Source organism: Rana temporaria, chromosome 4, assembly GCF_905171775.1.
Source record: "Rana temporaria chromosome 4, aRanTem1.1, whole genome shotgun sequence".
Taxonomy (NCBI): domain Eukaryota; kingdom Metazoa; phylum Chordata; class Amphibia; order Anura; family Ranidae; genus Rana; species Rana temporaria.
In genome coordinates, this window is record NC_053492.1 from 382,512,213 (window position 1) to 382,534,698 (window position 22,486).

The 22,486-nt window shown below is 44.6% G+C and overlaps 1 protein-coding gene across 1 annotated transcript in view; it reads left to right on the top strand.

Annotated features, from left to right (window-relative positions):
• The window catches only part of FAM120B (family with sequence similarity 120B), a 219,847-nt gene that overhangs the window by 148,266 nt on the left and 49,095 nt on the right, over positions 1-22,486 (top strand). Inside the window, exon 7 of the mRNA XM_040351053.1 lies at positions 5,962-6,168. Coding sequence (XP_040206987.1) covers positions 5,962-6,168 — 207 coding nt within the window. The remainder of the gene's footprint in view (positions 1-5,961; positions 6,169-22,486) is intronic.

The window sequence follows — 22,486 nt, forward strand, 5'->3', positions numbered from 1 at the left end:
AACAACACTTACTAATTTCAAAAAGTCAACAGCTAAGACTTCGATTCCAAATCTAAACGCTTTGCCATACTGCCCTGTACGGTATCCGTGACACTGTGTAAACTGTCATTAACAGCCTAAATTAAAATTCTCTATTCTGTGGCAAAGTCAAAATGGCAGAGGAATAAATGGGCAATGGTGACAAACTGGAGCAGAGTTTGTATTCTTTATTATTTCCAGAGCATAAGGATTAATTCACAGGCCTGGAATAATGCTCACAATATTTTGTGTATATAAAATACGATGTTCCACGCATCCTAGAATGCAAGTGAGGAGATCCTTAGGAATGGTAATTTTGTAACACTCCATCGAGGGAGCCAACGACTGTCTCTCAGGCACATACTAGCTTCAGACAGTTCTATTGCATGTGTAGGAGGTCACCATAGTTCCTAATGCATCTAGTGCAAACAGGATCTTACTTTTCCCGAAAACGTGTAGATGTTTAGTCATATAGTGTGCTCCCATAATGATATATACAGTAACTATGACAGTATGAGCTTTTATTCTTTGATTATACACTTGTTAATATCTTGTTAATAAACTTGTTAATTATCAAACATTTAGTAATTTGTAAAGTTAAGGATTGTTTTAATTAGAAAAAAAATGTATGTCAATTGGGATATTTGCTGATGTCTGACAAATAGTTAATGTATGTAGACAGCTAAACCTGCAAAAATTAGCACCCAGTTCCCTTTCTTCTACAATCCTAACTTTGACAGATGCTGGTAATATGTAACTAATGGCCCCATATATTTTATTAAATGTGAACATCTAATAAAGGAAATCTCTCATTAATTTGGGTAGTTGAAGGTTTAGATATACTCTAGCTTTTCTTAAAATAAGTTACATATAGCGATATAAGAATGGCACCTGCAGTAAATACAACCTTTGTCCTACTGAAGTTCTGCCACCAACGTGGAATTACACAGGTGACGGAAACATACTGACTACTAGAAAGTAAACAATGTATAAAATTCCAGAGTAGTAAAATCAAAGGGATCTCTGTGAGAGGTGTGGTTAGGTATTTAGGTGAAGTAATATATGTTGGCAGTTGTTTTATTGTCTTTGTGTATCAGTATAGATTGAAAACACCTGTGGTCGTTTTGAAGAGCTAATGAAGTCAGCAAAAAGTATATGTTGATTTAGAAAACTATACAGTGGTTTCTGTCTCTAGCCATTCTGTAATCTGTACAATGTTAGGACCAATGTGTCTGGCTTCTTGTTAAATATAGCGTTATAAAATGACTACTTTTCTCTTTAGTTCATCAACGGACACAGCGATCCATTAATCTGACTATAGGGTTATATCGCCCTCTGCAGGAGTAGGACTAAGCATAATAAAAAGTTGGCTACGCCCATGGGTCGTTCTCAAATAACCCGCTCCCTGCTATAGGCATTCACTTTTTGTCTGTCTGGGATCTTTTTGTCCTAGCAATTTTTTTTCTCCTTCCATGCATCTTTTTGCCTTTTTTTCCTAGGAGATCTACAATCAACTACCGGGCTGGGCCAGGGCTGAATAATCTAGATCCAGTGGTCTCCCTAGTCCATATAGCGAGCACATTCAGACTGCAGCTACGAGCTAAGTCGGCTGCCACAAAGCCTCAACGCACAGAGGCTGGGCCACAAGTTAAATGTCTCACAGGGTTGCATACGACAGGCTTTGGTCTGAGTGGCAGCATCCCCCTAGCCAACAGCCCCTACACTTCTATGGCAAGGGGTTCTGTCTGGAGAGACAACTGCACCCATGGAGTGGTGCGGGGTGGGTACCAGTTGGGGATGGTCGGACCTGCCGAAACTTTTTTGTTGCTGCAGAGTCTCCCTTATCCCTATGGAGCCTCAGGATCACATCTCCCCCACTGACCCCCACTCCCCCCAAGTCCCTCGGAGCCCCAGCTTCCCATTAATGTGCTGACAGTCCTTGGTATCCCAGGTGGAAGTGGAGTGTGGGCAAAGGCCTAGCAGGAAGCGCCCTCTGCCTTCTCCGTCTGGCTCATCTGATACTGAGGCCACCCTGGACATGGCCTGTCCAGTGGGACTTGATACCACACTACCTGATGCCTCCGGTAGTGAAGATGACTCCTCCATGGTCACAGCAGTGAATGATAAAATGCTGGTAACGCATTTGTTACTGCAGTACGTGAGACTTTAAAAATGGAGGATGTGGCTAATGTGACCATGAATGTGGCTGTCCCTTTTGGTACACACAAGACGCCTCGTGCAGCTAAGGTGTTTCCTTATCTTCCCTATTTTGACAGATGTGTCAATAAGGAGTGGTGGAAACCAAAACAACCTTTTGTGGTCCTCAAACATTTTGCAGTATGTTACCCTTTTGAGGAATCACTTTTAAAAAATCTGACTGGTCCACTGGTGGTGGGCCCTTCTGTTTCCAGGTTGAATAAAGCAACCATGATCTCAGTACAGGATTCCCCATTCTTTAAAGACCCGGTTGATGGGAAATCAGAGTCTGTGGCACGCAGAATGATTACTATGGCAGGGTCGGCATTGCTACCGGTCCTGGCCTTGGCCTTGGCGTCTCAGACCCTAACTGAATGGGCCAAAATGTTGTGCCAGGGTCTGGAGAATGAGCAGGTTCCCTCTGCTTATGTTGATCTGGGGGACCAGTTAGCCTAGGGACTGCAGTTTATTTGTGATGCAGGGTTGGATGTGGCTCTTGTGCTGTCTAAGCTCTCTGTTTAAGCGGTAGTGATTAGGCGCGTGCTGTGGTTTAAGAATTAGTCTGCAGACCAAGCCTCCAAGAAAGCTCTTATCAATCTGCCCTTTCAAGGCAATCGCCTGTTTAGGGCTACTCTGAATGACATCATTAAGGGTCTCGCAGGGGGGAAGATTAGCTTCCTGCCACAGTCTAGGAAAGGGAAGGAGCCTTGTCACAAACGTGAACCCTCCTCAGCCCATAAAAAAAATATTTTGTGCTTCCCGGACTGTAGATAAGGGAAATAGAATTTTCAAGTCTTCCTCGGTTGGTTCCAAGCAACCTTGGTCTGGTAAGCCTAGAGCTGGCTTCTCCGGAACGCTGACAAGACCCCTTCAGCATAAAGGTCTGCCCTCGCCCATAACTGGGGGAGGCATCTTCGCTGGTTTCCGGCCTCATGGAGCTTGGTTTTGAGCATCAAGGGGATCCATAAAATTATCCTTTTGGGGTACCAAAAAAAGGGGGCAGAGATTGTCTGTTTCTGAGTTTTTAGGCCCTGAGTCTCCTTGTGCGAATATAATTCCTGTAAAGATTCAGGTGACGTCCGAATTGTCTAAAGTCCCCCCATCCCCCGTCCAGAGAATTGAATCACCTGGGTCTGACTCTGGATTTATTGTTGACCAGGGTGGTCCTTCTTCTGGTCAAACTTCAGAAACCACAGGACATGAGTCGCCAGCTGCTGTCACGCAGGCAGTCTTCTCTCCCAACTTGCATACAGGTTCTGGTCCTGGTGATGTTCACCTTCAAGGCAGTTCCATTTGTAGAGGCCTGAACATGGCTTCTTCAGCAGGTTCAGTTCAACTGATACTGAGGTTCGTGGCGAGGTCACGGGTTCCTCTAGTATACGCCGCAGTCGTCTTAGGCCACTGTAGAGCCACTACCTTCCTTTTCTCAAGCTTCTTCCGTGGTGCCTGCGAAGGATTGAGGGCCACGGGCCTCTAGTCATTCTGTTGGCCATAAACGTCCCTGGGGGCTACCTCTCATAAAGGACCAGTTGTACCGAGGGCTGAGTTTCCTTCCTGCTTTACGATCGCTGGTTTTGATGGCTTAGCTGTTGAAAGACAGGTACTGAGGGATAGAGGTTTGTCTGGATCGGTGATCCCTATTATGTTGAAGGCGAGGAAGTCATCTTCTAGCAAGATATACCATTGTACGTAGAAAGTGTACATTTCTTGATGTGAGTCGATTGGCGCTCATCCTTGCTCCTTTTCTGTACCTCGGATCTTGGCCTTTCTTCAACAGGGCGTTGAGCAGAAGTTGAACTTCATCAAGGGCCAGGTGTCTGCCTTAGCAATCTCCTTTCAGCGACCCCTAGCCACGCACTCTTTAGTTCGTAATTTCATTCAGGGAGTTCCTCATGTGGCTCAACCTGTACGGTCTCTCTTGCCGCCGTGGGATTTAAAACTTAGTGCAATCCATTTGAGAATATTCAGGAGATTCCCTTGCCTACAGTGTTCCAGAAGGTGGCATTCTTGGCATTCTTCTATTACATCAGCCCATAGGGTATAGAGTTGGTGGCAATATCCTGTTGTACACCGTATTTGGTGGTCCACAGAGATAAGGTGGTTCTTCGTCCCTGTCCATCATTCCTACATAAAGTTGTCTCGGACTTCCATTTGAATGAGGGCATTGTGTTGCCTTCCTTGTGTCCCAAGCCAGCTCATCCCAAGAAATTTTCTTTGCATGCCTTGGATGTGGTTTGAGCAATTCGGGTGTATCTGGCAGCCACGGAGTCCTTTCGGAGGTCAGACTCGTTTTTGTGGTTACACAAGGACCAAGGAAAGGGCTGGCTGCTTATTCGGCTACCATTTCTAGATGGATTAGACAGACGGTATTCTGTTAAACATTGGGTTCCTCCTTTCTCTGTCACATAGCGCATTCTATTTATGCGCTTAGTACTTCTTGGGCCTTTCCAACCTCAATCGTCGATATCTCAGGTTTACAAGGCAGCAAATTGGTCATCAGTGCATACTTTCACCAATTTTTGGCATCTACGGATACTTCTTTTGGCCACAAGGTTTTGCAGGCTGCTGTTTAAGAGGGGCTGTTTCCTCTTGAGGGGTGTTTTTCTTTATATTTTAATTTAAGATGGCGATCCTGTGTCCTGGTTGAGCTCCTGTGACCCGATTAGGACTCTTGTGTTTAGCCTTGGGTTATTTTTCTCACCCCTCATTTTCCTTTTGGCACTGCTTTTGGACATCCCTATAGTCAAGATTAATGGAGCGCTGTGTCCATCGATGAACTAAAGAGAAAATAGAGATTTTATACTCACCGTTAAATCCATTAAAATGTTTCTATGAAAATATAGTTGGCTGCAGTGTTCTGCAATCTGAATTGTCACCTGCTGCTAACAGGGCCGGTGCTACCACTAGGCAAACTATGCAGCCGCCTAGGGCGCACTGCTGCCTAGGGCACCCGGCCCCCCAGTCCAGTCTCCCCCCTGGTAGGCTGCATTGATGGGCGCTGGTGAGGCTACATTGATGGGCGCTGGTCAAGCTGCATTTAATGGGCCCTCTGGTGAGGCTGTATTTGATGGGCGCTGGAGAGGCTGTATTTGATGGGGACTGGTGAGGCTGCATTTGATGGGCGTTGGTGAGGCTGAATTTGATGGGCGTTACTGAGGCTGCTTTTGATGGGCGCTTCATTAAAAATGTGGGGTATATATGGGCAGGGCAAAGAGTGTGGAGTCAGGGGTGGGGCCAAGGGGGGCAGCAAAATCCTTGCCCCAGCCCTAGCTGCTAATGGCCACCAATGATTTTCTGAGCCAGCCTGGTGACACCAATGAAAATTGGTAATTCTGACACTTCTAGTGTCATTAGATTGTGGATTACTAGGACTTGCTGAATATAAACTGACATTCTCTGAGGAGGACCCCTCTAGTGACCTTGTTTTGGCCAGTTCATTATTACAGGGCAAGCCAGGTATGTAAACCCACACATATGTCTGTGAATTTAAAGATCCATAATTAGTTCTCCTCCTGACCAACCAATGCAAGAACTGTCATAGAGAGTTGACTACTACAAAGAAAAAGGCTTTTTTTTAATTATTATTTCAAATCAAAGAAAATTCCTCTATCTTTTGAACTGTCGGTTACTAGCCTGGAATACTGCCTACCATCGTAATACAGAACTGTTTGTTGAATTTTGTATCCAATTTAATTGAGTATATTCTTGTCATTTGTATGATTTATGAAATGTTTTGTTTCTCCATAGCATCCCTTTGTGGATTCCAGAGCAGTTCATCTCGCATTTCTCTTTCTTCGTGGCCTAATTACATTAATGGGAGCAAGTTGTGCCTGTGGCTATCCTTTTACAATGATGGACCTGATGCCGTGGAACACATTTGATGGCAACCTGTTTCACCAGAAGTACCTGCAGTGTCATGGGCAGAAACCTTTAGTGGAGATCATAGAAAGAAACGTGAGTAATGTCTGATGATTAATGTAAAATAATAACATAGACCAGCTTTTCTAAACCTTTTTAACACATAGGAATAACTGTAATGCCGCGTACACACCATCACTTTATGTGATGAAAAAAAATGACGTTTTTAAAAACGTCACTTTAATTGACTGTGTGTGGGGGAAAACGTCGTTTTATGTCTTGTAAAAAACGACCAAAAAAAATTGAAGCATGCTTCAATTTTATGTGTCGTTTTTTAAAAGTGCACTTTTTACTTCACAGAAATTGACCATGTGTAGCAAAAAACGTCGTTTTCTAAGACGTTTTTTCATCCACGCATGCCCAGAAGCTACTTATGAAGCAAGCTTCAATGGTAAAACGTGGTGAACGTAACCTCACTTTGCAAGATCATTGTGAGAAAACGATGGTGTGTAGGCAACTTCGTCTTTGAAAATTGAAGTTTCAAAAACGTCATTTTTTACTTCACAGAAAGTGTTGTTTTTTTTCATCACATAAAGTGATGGTGTGTACGGGGCATAAGGATTCCAGGAACCCCTGCTAATAAATACTACAGCTACAGCTCATGGCACATTACTGTGATCAATTTTTTCAACAAAATAATTTTCAGTAGTACTAATAAAATGCACAATTATGGCCAGAAAATACATGCAGGTAGTGAAAATTTTAGGCCCCATGTACACTGCTGCTGCTAATCGGACATTCAGAGGCAGTTGGACACTTTTTTCAACTGCCCCAGAACTCAATCACTTAAGCAACGGACCATTTGGCTGGCCAAAGACCAGGCCACTTTTTTGCGATTTGGCACTGCGTCACCTTAACCGACAATTACGCGGTCGTGAGACGTGGCTCCCAAACAAAATTTACATCCTTTTTTCCCCACAAATATAGCTTTATTTTGGTGGTATGTAATTACCTCTGCGTTTTTTTTTTTTTTTATTGCCGCTATAAACAGAAATAGAGGGACAATTTTGAAAAAAATTCAATATTTTTTACTTTTTGCTATAATATAAAATATACACAAAAACATTTTTTTTCCTTAGTTTAGGCCAATACGTATTCTTCTACATATTTTTGTAAAAAAAAAAAAAACGCAAAAAGCGTTTATTGATTGGTTTGCGCAAAAGTTATAGCGTCTACAAAATAGGGGAAAGCTTTATGGCATTTTTATTAATATTTTTTTTTTACTAGCTATGGCGGCGATCAGCGATTTTTATCGTGACTGCAACATTATGGCAGACACATCGGACACTTTTGACACCATTTTGGGATTATTGTAATTTTTGCAGTGATCAGTGCTATAAAAATTTACTGATTACTGTAAAAATTACACCGGCAGTGAAGGGGTTAACCTATGGGGGGCGCTAAAGGGGTTAAGTGTGTCCTAGGGAGTGATTATAACTGTTAGGGGGCGTGGCTATGAGTGACACATCACTGATCGCTGCTCCCGATGAAAGGGAGCATTCGATCAGTGAAATGTCACTAGGAAGAACGAGGATTTTGTGTTTACACTGACATCTCCCCATTCTTCAACTCCGTCACACAATCGTGGGACACTGGCGGACGCGACCACACGGCGGAAAATTAAAGGGAACGTACCTGTACACCCATTTGCCTGTCCGTACCATTCTGTCGATGTAAATCTGTGTGCGGCGGTCCTTAAGCGGTTAATGTCATCCTACGTGACCATGTACACACTCTTGCTTATTGCCGGTTTTAGGTAGTTGCGTTTAACAGCGTTTCTTTGAAAGCAAAAAAATTTGTTCCGACGGCAAAGATTTCCACGTTTCAGGCTAAAACGCTGCTAAACGCGGTAACCCGCATTTAGCAGCGTTTCGTTTATAGGCGTTTTTGCCCATTTGAAATATATTTTAAACGCTTCTAAACGCAAACACATCAAAACCCTGCTAAACACGGCATGTAAACGCGGTAAAACTGCCATTTTAAACGTGGGTTACTATCTGTCAAGTTAAATCGTTCAGGAGCAGTTGTAAAAACGTCCCGAGTACATGAAGCCTAATTGATAGAAGTAAGGTGTTTTCCGCGCCAATGTGGTTTGCATGAATTAAAAAATCACATAAGTGAAAAAATCATATACTATTATTAATATACAAGCTGCTCCTCAAAATTCAGATATATAAATAGATATATAGGGCCAGATCCTCAAAAGAAATACGGCGGAGTAACTGCTGTTACTCCGTCGTATCCCTGGTCCTAACTATGGAACTGATCCACAGACTCAGTTTCCCATAGTTAGGACGAAGATCCGACATGTGTAATTGAATTACACTGTCGGATCTTAAGGATGCAATTCTAGGCCGGCCGCTAGGTGGAGAGGCCATTGCGGCCGGCGTAGAATATGCAAATGACCAGTTACGGCGATCCACGAACGCTCCGACGGGCCCGTCGCTCTAAATCTACGTTGTTTACGTCGAGTTCCGCCGCGTAAAACTAGGGCTAAGCCCTAGTTGTCTTAAGCCATGTTAAGTATGGCCGTCGTTCCCGCGTCGAATTTTAAATTCTACGTCGTTTGCGTAAGACGTCCGTGAATGGTGCTGGACGCCATTTACGTTAACGTCTAAGCAAATGACGTCGGAGCGACGTCAGTTAGCGCAATGCACGTCGGGTAATTTACCCGACGGAGCATGCGCAGTACGTCCGGCGCGGGAGCGCGCCTAATTTAAATGGGACTCGCCCATTTGAATAGGAACGCCTTGCGCCGGACGGATTTAAGTTACAGCGCCGCAAAATTCCAGGTAAGTGCTTTGTGGATCGGCACCTAACTTGGGAATTTTGCGGCGGAGTAACTTAAATCCGAAAAGTTACGTTGCGCCGCGGCTTTGTGGATAACCCCCATACTGTGCAATAGTGGTATGGGTGAGAGTGAGGGCGCTATTGTGTGAATCACCTAACACGAATACACAAAAATACTGATATGAGAGATACACGTGCTGTAGTGAATCTAAACATCAGGGTGTAAATACTAAAGTTAAACACTCCACTATAAAATACAACAATTGATTACTCTGCCATCTTAATTAATAAAGATAACTTCATATAGAAAAAATCCACAAAAGAGATCCGTGATAAAAAATAAAAAATGAACAAAATAGTGATTCTTAAATGAAACAGTTCATAAGGAAAATCCAAATAAAGATTCTTCTATTAGTGATCATGCAAATAGTGTCCAGATGATAATGCAGCCTTCACCATCCACTAGACTTCACCCGAAGTGCTCTTGATATAGATTGCGCTTATCAAAATGTATGGACCACTTTACTGAAAAAGTTGGTCTAATATGCTGAGCAGGTTTTAAGTGCCTGCACACTATACGTTTGAATCTGGAACAATCAGTAATGGTGTACGTTAGATCCACCCACAGAAAACAAAAGGGGTCTCATAGTGTAATAACGTTTATTAAAAGCATAATTAAAAACAAGCTGATTGGCCTCTTACTTGAGTAAGTGCCTACCCGGCACTGGGACTGCATGCGTGTCACCCCTAAGGTAGTGGACGTTGGACGTTGCTCTGCTACGCTGGTACCAAGCGGTGGGATGTCCTGGGTCTTGTGTGCAATAGCATGTACCGGGATCAGCTGTACGCGGGGTAGTCAGAACTAAGCCGCCAACATATGTTTCGTGGAAATTCACGTCATCAGGGGGGCCGGAGTTTAGAAATAGAACATGCTTTATTTTTTTCCGAAATTTCGATCGTCTGTGTGGAACTCCAACGGAGAAAAAAACTATGCATGCTCAGAATCAAGTCGACGCATGCTTGGAAGCATTGAACTTAATTTTTCTCGGCTCGTCATAGTGTTTTACGTCACTGTGTTTTGGACGGTCGGAATTTGGTCTGACAATGTGTATGCAAGACAGCTTGAACGGAATTCCGATTGAAAATTTCATCGGATTTTACCCCATCGGAAATTCCAATTGTGTGTACAGGGCATTAGTGTTACCCCTGTAGCAGAGTGTCTCAAAGGGAGCCTGGAAAAGTCCAGTTCTTAGGTTCTCCCAGGCTCCTCTTGCACACTTTTAAAGATATCCAATTCTCTGTCTAGTTCGGGTTTTGCTCCTCTCCCCTGTGGCAATTTAGGATCACCTGGAACTTGGAGTCCGTGCTCTAGAGCCTGGGGAGCAGAAAAGTCTTGTCTGTGAAAGCTGAAAGGTTGATGGAAGCTGTTAAATTGTATGTGGAGACTGACAAGCATTATACTTGCTCAGCCTACTAGTTAAGACATGGATTTGTGTAGTTAGTGCTGGGACTCTCCCTAGGATTTTGTTTAGGATTTTTTTGCCCTGTTTATTTTGTGGAAAACTGTACACCACTTGTAAATAGCACCAGTAAAAACAGCACTGTTTATCACTACATCGCTGGACTGGTATCTGTGCTTGAAAGAGTGCTCAGCCCAGGGAGCTTCGTACCTGCTACCTGTCCCCCAGCCCACACCCCACATTGGAGCTTAGTGGAGCAATGCACTGTTATATTGGTTGTCATTGTAGAACCCATTACATCAGTGGTCAGTATAGGGCCTCCCAACATGGGTGATCACTGGGAGAAGTGCCCTCTTACACTGGTGGTCCATGCAGAAGGACCCTGATACTAGTTGTCTCTGGGACAAGGGCCACCTTCTAGTGGTCAGTAGGAGAAAGGCCCCATTAAACTGGTGGTAAGTGGAAATAATTCTCCTCTAACAGATAGGCAATCACTGACAGCAATGATCTTTTACCCATCTGAAAGTCAGAAATTGCTGATTACCTAAAGAAACCCTTAGCAACTTCTGGATGAACCCTAGGTCTCCACGGAAACCCTTGTTGAAGAAGGCTGATATAGACTTGTGTTTGCAAACATTTTGATGCTGCAGTTTTCTTGGCAATAAAACAATTAACCACTGTTATTTCAGATGCATTTTGAGGTAGACTCCACTCAGAATTGCAATCAAATTCTTTACATAAAACTATAGGCAAAACTTTTTTTTTTTTTTCATTTTAGATAGAATAAGGGAGGGGGATAACTTATTTTTTCCCATCTGTGTTCCATTGGGGAGATTTCTCTTTACTTCCTGTCCCATAGCCAAAACAGAAAGTGAGAGGAAATCTCTTGAAATTAAGGGTATCCCTTGGGGACCCCCAGGTCTCCATTGGAAGATTTCCCTCCTATCACAAAATGTGTGATTTACCGTACTTTTACTTTGACTTTCAATAATAATGGTAAACAGAACAAATAGGGAGCATTAATCTCCCTAACGGGCACACAGACATCAATACAAACTGACAAGCGTTTTAATCCCTCTCCACTCTATCCAAAACTTAAAAAAAGTTTTGCCTTTAGCTGTACTTTACTAAACAAGGTCACACAATCCGGTTTGAGCTTTGGTTTTTCATCCAGAGATTGCTGTATTTTGTCAGTATTGTGATGATCTTGGAATGTGCACATTTCCAATGCTAGAAGCTCTTGCTGCCTGTTACCGAACTAAGAAATTTCCCACAACCACAAATAAGATCTAAAGTGATAAAGGAAAAACGAAAGCGCTGCTATGTATAAGAACGGTGGTGTGATCAGTCAGAACAGCTGCACTATTTAAAACCGTGATCTCTAACACTATATAACTAATTGATTAATTGAGTAATAGTGCACTTGTTCCAACCAAGGCTTAAAAAAACTTCTATAATATAAATGTGAAAAATGCATATGCACAGTGTATGAAACATATATTGCACAGAATCCCATCAATAAAAAAGTAAACAAATAAAATATTATAAATGCATGAATAAATAAATGAATAAAGTCTTCTTCAATAATAAAAGTGACTTGTTAAATGTTAATCAACGTGCTCATCCAACAAATTAATCGTGAAAATGTTCACTGACACCACCTCCATCACCGTGTGCAATGCCCGCTCACCTAAGGAAGCGACTCCAATGGGTCTAATCATGCTTTTAGACATATCCCAATCTCAAGTGATCATCTGGACTGGGTTGTGGTAACAGATCTTTTTCCAAGGAAATCCTGGGGCATGGAGATAACAGCTGCTCTCTGCAGTGCACAGCCCGTCCCGGTATTATGTTGCACACAACGCTGTACGGGGCTCTTGTTGAGCGGAACCAGAAAAAACGTAACCTGGTTACACCGGGAACAGGTAGCGTGCACAGGTAGGAACCAAGTTTCTTGTGTATACCAGCTGTCAGATGACGTTTTGCTTGCCATGCTGGTGACCTCCTCCTAAGGTGAGCAGGTATTCCACCCGGTGATGGAGGTGGTGTCACTCTGTCACTGAAAATTTTCAGGATTCGTTTGTTGGGTGAGCATTTTAATTAACACTTCAACAAGTCAATTTTATTATTGAAGAAGAATTTATTCATTTATTCATTCATGCATTTATAATATATATATATATATATATATATATATATATATATATATATTGTTATTATTGATGGGATTCTGTGCAATATATCTTTGATACACTTTGGGGCTGATTTACTAAAAGCAATGCGCTGCGCCAGTTCATGGCTTAATTGGCACCCCGGATAAATCCTTAATTAGGCACATGAAACGGCGCATCAGCGGATGCAAATGCAATTAATATGTAAAGCCGCCGCCGAACTCCCTTTAGAAGTCTATGGGAGAAATCAAAAGTGTTCATTTTAAAGGTTAATATGCTAGTTTTTGTCCAAAAAAGTGTTTGGGGACCTGAGTCGATGTATCAATGCTTTTTTTTTTTTTTTTAAACGGACGTTTTTTCGGGAGCAGTGAATTTAATAATACTTAAAGTGCAACAATAGAAGTGAAATATTCCTTTAAATTTCGTACCTAGGGGGGGGATGTAAAGTAAGAATGTGAAAAAGCGCATGCTTGCCGTACTTAGAATGGTCCCTGTACAAAATGACATTCTGAAGGAAAAAAAGTCATTTAAAACGGGACTCGCGGCTATAATGAATTGTCGGCTCCCGGCAATTCAGAGAAAATTCATTCATAAAAAAAAAAATGTGGGGTCCCCCCAAATTCAATTACCAGGCCCTTCAGATCTGGGATGGATATTAAGGAAAACACCGCCGTAAAAAAAAAAAAAAAGACGTGGGGTTCCCCCCAAATATCCATACCAGGCCCTTCAGGTCTGGTATGGATTTTAAGGGGAACTCCACCCCAAATTTAAAAAAAAATGGCGTGGAGTTCCCCCAAAAATCCACACCAGACCCCTTATCCGAGCACGCAACATGGCTGGCCGCAGAAAAGAGGGGGGGCAGAGTGCGGCCCCCCCCATCTGAACCGTGGGGGCCTCATCCCCACAACCCTGCCCGGTGGTTGTGGGGGTCTACGGGCGGGGAGCTTATCGGAATCTGGAAGACCCCCTTTAACAAAGGGGACCCCCAGATCCCGCCCCCCCCTGTGTGAAATGGTAATAGGGTACATTGTACCTCTACCATTTCACCAAAAAAAGTGTCAAAAATTCTCCTTCTTCTGCTTCTTTCTTGGGTCTTCTCGTCCGCATCTTGCACCGGCTTCTTCCTCCATCTTCTTCTCCTTCCGTGGGCCTTCTCGTCCGCATCTTGCATGGCTTCTTCTTCCTTGGACGATCTGATTCCAATTGAAGTTCCCGCTGTGTGACGCTCATGTGACCCCGCCCCCCTCTGACGCCACAGGGAAAGTTCCCGTGTGGTACATGTGCGTCAGAGGGGGGTGGAGTCACAGGAGCGTCACACGGCGGGAACTTCAATTGGAAGCGGATCGTCCGGGGAAGAATAAGCCGTGCAAGATGCGGACGAACCACTTCCAATTGAAGTTCCCGCTGTGTGACGCTCCTGTGACCCTGCCCCCCTCTGACGCACATGTACCACACGGGGACTTTATTATGACTTTACCCGTGGCGTCAGAGGGGGGTTGGGGTCACAGGAGCGTCACACAGCGGGAACTTCAATTGCAAGCAGATCGTCCAGGGAAGAAGAAGCAAGATACGGGTGAGAAGGCCGACGGAAGGAAAAGAAGATGGAGGAAGAAGCCGGTGCAAGATGCGGACGAGAAGACCCAAGAAAGAAGCAGAGGAAGAAAAAGAATAAGATGGAGGAAGAAACCTGAATGAAAGCAGAAAAGAAGAAGATGGAAAAAGAAGAAGCGCGGAAAGAAGACATTAATAAAGGAATTGTCAAAAACCGGCTATTGTTTTTATTTACATTTTTGACACATTTTTTTGGTGAAATGGTAGAGGTACAATGTACCCCATTACCATTTCACACAGGGGGGGCGGGATCTGGGGGTCTTCCAGATTCCGATAAGCCCCCCGCCCGCAGACCCCCACAACCACCGGCCAGGGTTGTGGGCATGAGGCCCTTGTCCCCATCAACATGGGGACAAGGTGCTTTGGGGGGGACACCAAAGCACCCTCCCATGTTGAGGGCATGTGGCCTGGTACGGTTCAGGAGGGGGGGGGCGCCCTCTCGGCCCCCCCTCTTTTCTGCGGCCGGCCAGGTTGCATGCTCGGATAAGGGGTCTGGTGTGGATTTTTTGGGGGAACTCTGCTGCATTTTTTTTTACTTTTGGGGTGGAGTTCCCCTTAAAATCCATACCAGACCTGAAGGGCCTGGTATGGATATTTGGGGGGAAGCCCACGACATTTTTTTTTTATTTGACAGGGGATACCCCTTAAAATCCATACCAGACCTATGAGCAATGACTGTTGTCTGTATTCTTTATAGCCATGAGTACTTTGAAATTACTTTTTTTTTCCCTTCAGAAATGACATCAGGGACAGTTCTAAGCACGGGAAACATGCACTACTTCACAGGCATGATAAGATCATAGTCAGGCAGTGTAAACTTGAGCGATGTCGTTTTTCGGGTTGTAAAAAATTATCGTGTGTAGGCTTTACCACTCAAGGACCGCCTCCTGCAGATATACGTCGGCAGAATGGCGCGGCTGGGCACAAGCACGTACCTGTACATTGTTTCACAGTAAACAATGCATTTTTATAGCATTTTTTGCTGTGAACATTACAATGGTCCCAAAAATGTGTCAAAATTGTCCGATGTGTCCGCCATAATGTCGCAGTCATGAAAAAAAACGCTGATCGCCGCCATTAGTAGTAAAAAAAAAACAATTAATAAAAATGCAATAAAACGATCTCCTATTTTGTAAACGCTATAAATTTTGCGCAAACCAATCGATAAACACTTATTGCGATTTTTTTTTACCAAAAATAGGTAGAAGAATACGTATCGGCCTAAACTGAGGGAAAAAAATAATTTTTTTATATCTTTTTGGGGGATATTTATTATAGCAAAAAATAATGATTTTTTTTTTTAATTGTCGCTCTATTTTTGTTTTTAGCGCAAAAAATAAAAACAGCAGAGGTGATCAAATACCACCAAAAGAAAGCTCTATTTGTGGGAAAAAAAGGACGCCAATTTTGTTTGGGAGCCACATCGCGCGACCACGCAATTGTCAGTTAAAGCGACGCAGTGACGAATCGCAAAAACTGGCCAGGTCCTTTACCTGCACAAAGGTCTGGGTCTTAAAGAGGAGTTCCACCCAAATTTGGAACTTCCTCTTAACCCACTCCTCTCCCCCTTACATGCCACATTTGGCATGTAATTTTTTTGGGGGGGGAGTGGGGGCTTCAGCAAGAGTGGGACTTCCTGTCCCACTTCCTCCTTCCTGTAGGCGACTAAGCTTAATCGCCTTCAGGAAGGGGCTGCTGTAGGCGATCGCCTAGGACACGTCACAGGTCCTAGGCGATCTCCTGGCCAATTACACGGCGCCGGGCCGCGCCGCTCGCGCATGCGCAATGCTGCTCGTGCATGCGCAGTGGGTGCCCGGCCGTGAAGCCGAAAGCTGTCACGGCCGGGTGCCCACACTGAGAATGAAGACGCCGGCCGGGGAGGGGGGGAGAGGAGCGGAGCCCCGGCCGGCGCGTCGCTGGAGCAGGTAAGTGTCTGTTTATTAAAAGCCAGCAGCTACACTTTTTGTTGCTGCTGACTTTTAATAAACATACAAATGGCTGGAACTCCCCTTTAAGTGGTTAAACTACGTTAAAAACCTGTGCATGCTCAGAAGCAAGTTATGAGACGGGAGCGCTCGTTCTGGTAAAACTACCATTCGTAATGGAGTAAGCACATTCATCACGCTGTAACAGACAGAAAAGCGCGAATCGTCTTTTATTAAAAGGAAATCAGCTAAAGCAGCCCCAAGGGTGGCATGGAACTTCCCCTTTATAGTGACGGCGCTTTGCTAGAGCATTTTTTTTAAACGATCGTGTGTGGGCAACGTCGTTTTAAAAGTCGAAAAAACTACGTTTTTTCTACATGCAGAAAAACTTAGTTTTTTTCATGACGAAAAATGATCGTGTGTACGCGGCATTATATTTTAGAGAGTTTAGAGGAATTTCAAGCGCTAAACGCTTCTAAACGCGGTAACCTGCATTTAGCCACGTTTCGTTTTTGGCTACTTAAAAGTAATTTTTTTTTTTTTAAACGATTCTAAGTGCAAATGCGGCATGTAAACGCGGTATAATGGACTTTTTAAATGTGGGTTACTATCTGTCAAGTTAAATCGTTCAGGAGAGGTTGTAAAAACGTCCTGTGCACATTAAGCCAAGAGTTTAAATTTGTATGCAGTCAGGCAGGCCTTTGCACTAAATGGATTTGGTAAATCTGAAAAAAAAAAATGCAGAAAATCTAATAGTGTGTAAAAAAAAAATTCTTCTACAGGAGTTTTGTGTTCTGCTTGTAGAAGCAACTCAATGTTATCCTATGTGTAGCGCTCACCCCCGAAGGAGCCGCTGTTTAGTTTGGGATCGGCCTTCTTAAGTTACCTTCTTGACTTGGTCTAGGGGTGATAGCTGTGAGTGTGAATAAAGAGCCAGTGTCCAGACGTCAATTAAGTTTTCAATGCTTTATTCCAAGGCCTAACATGGCCAACATCAACATGACACACAATAGAGAAAAGTTGATGCGCGTAGAGAAACTTTAGTATCAGGCCTTGGATATGAAAGAGAGCAAGCCTGCTCTCAGCAATAATGTAACCCAATTCGTCGCCACCACAATCAGGGTGGGTAAAGTGTCCCCGAACAGGCGTCTATCACAGGCCTGGCAGCCGGAGCGCCACTTAAGGATCACTGGGAGGAACAGGCCTCTACCACAGGCTTGACAATTTGAGATTTGTGAAATTAGCTTGAGCAAATCCTCCCAGTCAGTTCAGATAGTGTCACCCACTGACAGCTTGAGCATACCTGTCATGCAGTGTGGGGACTGGATCCCCGATGGTTCGTCTAAGCCTCCTGGACAACCTCTGATTCTAGGTTCTCCTGAGCCAATTCCCCCATCGCACAGCTCCCGGCTTAGGATCCTCTCAGCAGAAATTGGAACCCAGCCAGTCGCTGGGGCCCCTCTCTAGGTTGGGATGAGGCTCCGTATGGTGCATGACCTCAGTAAAGCAGGCCACGGTGGCGGGGCCCATGGATGCGCGCACCCTGAAGGTGGATGCCGCACCTGGAACTCGGGCCCCGCACAGAACAGCCGGCCCAAAGGCGGTTGCCCAGATATATCCCCCTTCCAGCATGCCCAACGAGGGAAGCACTCCTCTGATTGGCTGCTGGGAGAAGGTGGGTCTGTCAGAATCCCTCTAGCGCCAGCTGCCGCCCGGGGGTGATAACGCACCCCCGGAGCACAGACTGACCCACAGGACAATTCTGAAATTGGCAACAGCCCAAATTTCCATAAACTGTGAATGGGAGTAAACTAATCCTCCCATTCCCACTAACTTTAGCGTAGCGCCCGTACAGAAAAGTAAGGGGGGCGCTACATATGTGTACATAAACATTCGGACGTTTACAGGCATATTTTGAGATCAACGTTTAGAAGCAGGAGAAAAAACCTTCTTATTCGCGTTTCTGATTGGAGCTCACTGGCAGAAAAAACATAAAACTATTTTTTTACTCCAAAGAGAACAAACTTTTTTTTTTAAGCCCAGTGTGCATAGAGCCTAACAGCTAAGTTTACATTTGAAGTAAATATGCATGAGCTGCATACCTGCCAAAAAAATTGTGTTTCTGTTCAGCAGCTTTTCTCATTCGGATGCCTGTGCTAGACACTATAGCAAGATCCTGACCTAACTTTTCTCCAAGGCAATCAAAGCAATACAGTATGGTCAAGGACTGTGATTTGATAAAGAACTAGTTGTTCATTAGGCTGCATGCACACTGGGCATATAGCATGCATATAGATTTTTTTGTTTATACAGGCCTGGATTCACAAAGACTTACGACGGCGTATCAGTAGATACGCCGTCGTAAATCCGAATGCGGCGCCGTCGTATCTATAAGCGTATTCTCAATCTGAGATACGCTTATCTGTTGCTAAGATACGACCGGCGTAAGTCTCCTACGCCGTTGTATCTTAGCTGCATATGTACGTTGATTTGCGCCTAGAATATGCAAATGCCATAGATACGCCGATTCACGAACGTACGTACGTACGCCCGTCGCAATTAGTTACGCAGTTTACGTAAGACATACGCCGGCGTAAAGATAAAGCTGCTGTCTAGGTGGCGCAGCCCATGCAAGGTATGGACGACGGAACAAGCGTATCTTTTTACGTTGTTTACGTAAGTTGTACGTGAATGGGGCTGTGCGTAGGTTACGTTCACGTCACAGGCATTGAGCCGGCGTATCTTAGGGCGTAAATTTGACGTGATACTGAGCATGCGTGTGCATGCGCCGTTCGTTCGGCCATGCATCTACATGGGGTCACGCTTAATTTAAATACAACACGCCCACGACCTGCCTACTTTGAAATATGGGCGCTTACGCCGGCCCATTTACGCTACGCCGCCGTAACTTAGGACGCAAGTGCTTTGTGAATACTACATATACCTCTCTAAGTTGAGGCGGCTTAGGCCCCGTACACACCAGAGGATATCCGCTGGAAACGGTCCTCTGGCGGATTTGGATCTGATGGCTGTACTCACCATCAGATCGAAATCCGCGCAGAATACATCTGCGGTGACGGTGAAGGTAACTACTTCCACCCATGCGTCGAATCATTACAACGCATGCGAGGGATGGGAGCGGATGGATTGATCCGGTGAGTCTGTACAGACGACCGGATCAATCCGCTGGACACGATTCAAGCGGATAGATTTCTTAGCATGCTAAGAAATTTCTATCCGCTTGAAATCGATCGGCCGGATTTTAATCCGCGGAAAAATATCCGCTAGGCCGTACAGACAACCGTTTTTTTCCTGCTGGAACTGATCCGCGGATCAATCCCAGCGGATAGATCCGGTCGTCTGTACGAGGCCCTAGCGTAAATAAGATACGCTACGCCCACACAAAGTTACGCCGCCCTACGTGAATCTGGGCCACAGAGTTTAGACGAGTTTAAGAGTTTTGCATTTTTTCTGTCAGTAATCTCCAATCAGAAACTAAATCTGGAAGGGGTATTTTTTCTGCCTCTAAACGTTGAGCTTAAAATATGCCTGTAATCGTCCTAATGTGTATAGACACAGGATAGCATCGAACTGCTTCTACAGACAGAACACAAAGCTCCTGTAGAAGCAGCGCATTTTAAGCTAGTGTGCATGGAGCCTAAGGCCGCTATACCGTTGTTTTTGCCGCGATATTCGGCCGCTAGCGGTGTGATTTTAACCCCCGCTAGCGGCCGAGAGAGGGTTAAAACCGCCCGCAATGCCTTCTTCACCGCTCCAAAGATGCGGCTAGCAGGACTTTTGGAGCGGTCCTGCTAGCGCACCGCTTTAGTGTGAAAGCCTTCGGGCTTTCACACTGAAGACTACAGGGCAGGATTTTTTCAGGCGCTATTTTTAGCGCTAAAATGCCTGAAAAACTCCTTGGTGTGAAAGGGGCCTAAATGTGATCATCTCTGTGATTTCTTCTTCAAGCAGCAATTGTTACATTGACAGCATTGCACCAAAGCCTGGTTCAAGACCAACCAGGCTAGAGTAACGGAACTTCCTTTCTTTTTTTTTTATTGCAAAGCAATCAGGTGAAAATGGTGATTTCAGGCGCTGTCGTTGTGAAAGTATTTAGATCTATGGCACAGTGCACACCATTCACTGACCCTGCAATAAAGGGATTTTATTGTAGATGAGATGCAGACATGAAATGATTCTGTAGATTTACGGTATGATTACATTGTTATTACTAAGCATATACCTATCTTTATTATTTACATTTGTAGTAGAGATTGTTTCACATAAAAGACTTGCATAATAAGCATTCCATGGAAGAAATATGTCAAATAATAACATGCCATGGAATCGAGTTAACTTATAAAAATATACAACCAGCATCTTTACTAATGTGTACACGGTAAACATTGTTCTTGTTGTGTAAACATAGGAGTACATTTTCAAAAATTTTGCTTAGCTGTTTGTCCGGCGAAACTGCATGTACATTCATTCTGTGCGAATTATCCAACATTCACTAATTAGTTTAGGTCCTGTTAGCCCGTGGGCGCCCAATCCCAGCATTTGCGTGTGCCTGGAGGGCACAGGTGCAGTTTCCAGCCCCCCTGCCTGCAGCCTGTTAAAGTCTTTGAGAGTCTGAATTACGCAGCCCTGGAGTTCAGGAGCGTATGTCAAGAACACAGAATATGTGCGTACTGGGTGTATGTCCCTGAATTCTTATGGACTTTTTCTGATCTGCATATTTCTACCAGGTATACTGTATGTGCATACTGTAAACTTTGGGGGTTCTTAAGCTCCGCGAGACAAGTGCGTAAAACCGTGTCAGTAAAGCAAAGGGTCTTTATTGGTGACCAAACAAAACAAAATAAAGCTTTTCTTCAGCATCCAAAACGTCACAACAAAAGTCCTGCTTGTTTCCAGCATAAATTAGGAAAAAGTCTTTCTTCAGAAAAACAACCAAAAGAAAGGCACATACGTTTTTAGTAAGAAGTCCTCCAGACCTTCCCTGCAGACACAGCTTCACTTCCAAACTACTCAGAAATCCTCTCTGAGCAGCTAGCAGACTTCCATCTTGTCCTCACAGGTGCACTCTCCCAACTCACTCATTCCCTCCAGCATCACTTCCTGCTTTAATGGGTGGTTGTCTGTGAGATTTTAACCCCTTGTGCGCTGGCTTCCAGGGTTTAGGAGTGGAGGCTCCATCCCACCCAAATAACACTTTGGAGCCTCCAAAATTCCAGGCCCCAAACTACTTTATTAAGATAGAGAAGACTGCGAGCCAGTCCTCTCTGAATTAGCGCCTGCCTGGAACTTTTCACCCACTTTTGGGTGACCCCCTGAACCTTCTACCTCTATTTAAATGGACCATAGTCCAAACAGTGGTGCCGTATAGCACCCGTCCAGGACCCACCCCTGGTGTCCTGTACATATCCCCCCCCTCTGCCTCAACGCGGAGGTGTTGGAGGCAACAGTAGACACCATACAATGGACTCGGGAGAGGGCATCGGCATTCTGATGCTGTCTCCCGGGTCTGTGCTCTACCATGAAATTGAACTCCTGGAGAGAAAGGAACCACCTTGTTACCCTGGCATTGGTGTGTTTATTCTGTCTCATCCAGGTAAGCGGAGCATGGTCTGACACCAAGCGGAACTTTCTGCCCAGGAGGAAATATCGCAAGGAGTCTAGAGCCCACTTGATGGCCAGACACTCCCGCTCCACCACCGCATAGTTTCTTTCAGCTGCCGTCAGCTTCCTACTAAGAAAGACCACAGGGTGCTCCTCCCCATTGATTTCCTGAGACAGGACCGCTCCCAACCCTTCGCTTGAAGCATCTGTCTGTACTACAAAATCTTTTGTAAAATCTGGAGCTACAAGCACCGGATCTTGGCACAAAGCTGTCTTAAGCTTTTGAAAAGCCGTCTCGGCCTCGGCGTTCCACTTTATCATCACTGACTTTCTGCCTCTGGTCAGGTCGGTCAGTGGTGCAGCAACAGTGGCAAAGTTGGGGACAAACCTCCTATAATAGCCAACTATGCCCAAAAACGCTCTGACCTGCTTCTTGGTTAGGGGACGGGGCCAGTCCTGTATGGCCTCCACCTTACTCATTTGGGGCTTCACCAGCCCTCTACCCACAATATATCCTAGGTATTTTACTTCCTCCATCCCAATGGCACACTTCTCGGGGTTGATGGTGAACCCTGCTCTTCTTAAGGAGTCTACGACTGCCTGAACCCGGGGAAGGTGGGACTCCCAATCAGTGCTGAAGATGACTATGTCATCGAGGTAGACAGAAGCGTACCGTTGGTGTGGACGCAGAGTTTTGTCCATGGCCCTTTGGAACGTGGCCGGGGCTGAGTGTAGACCAAATGGCATCCTCTTATATTGGAAGTGGCCTTCTGGG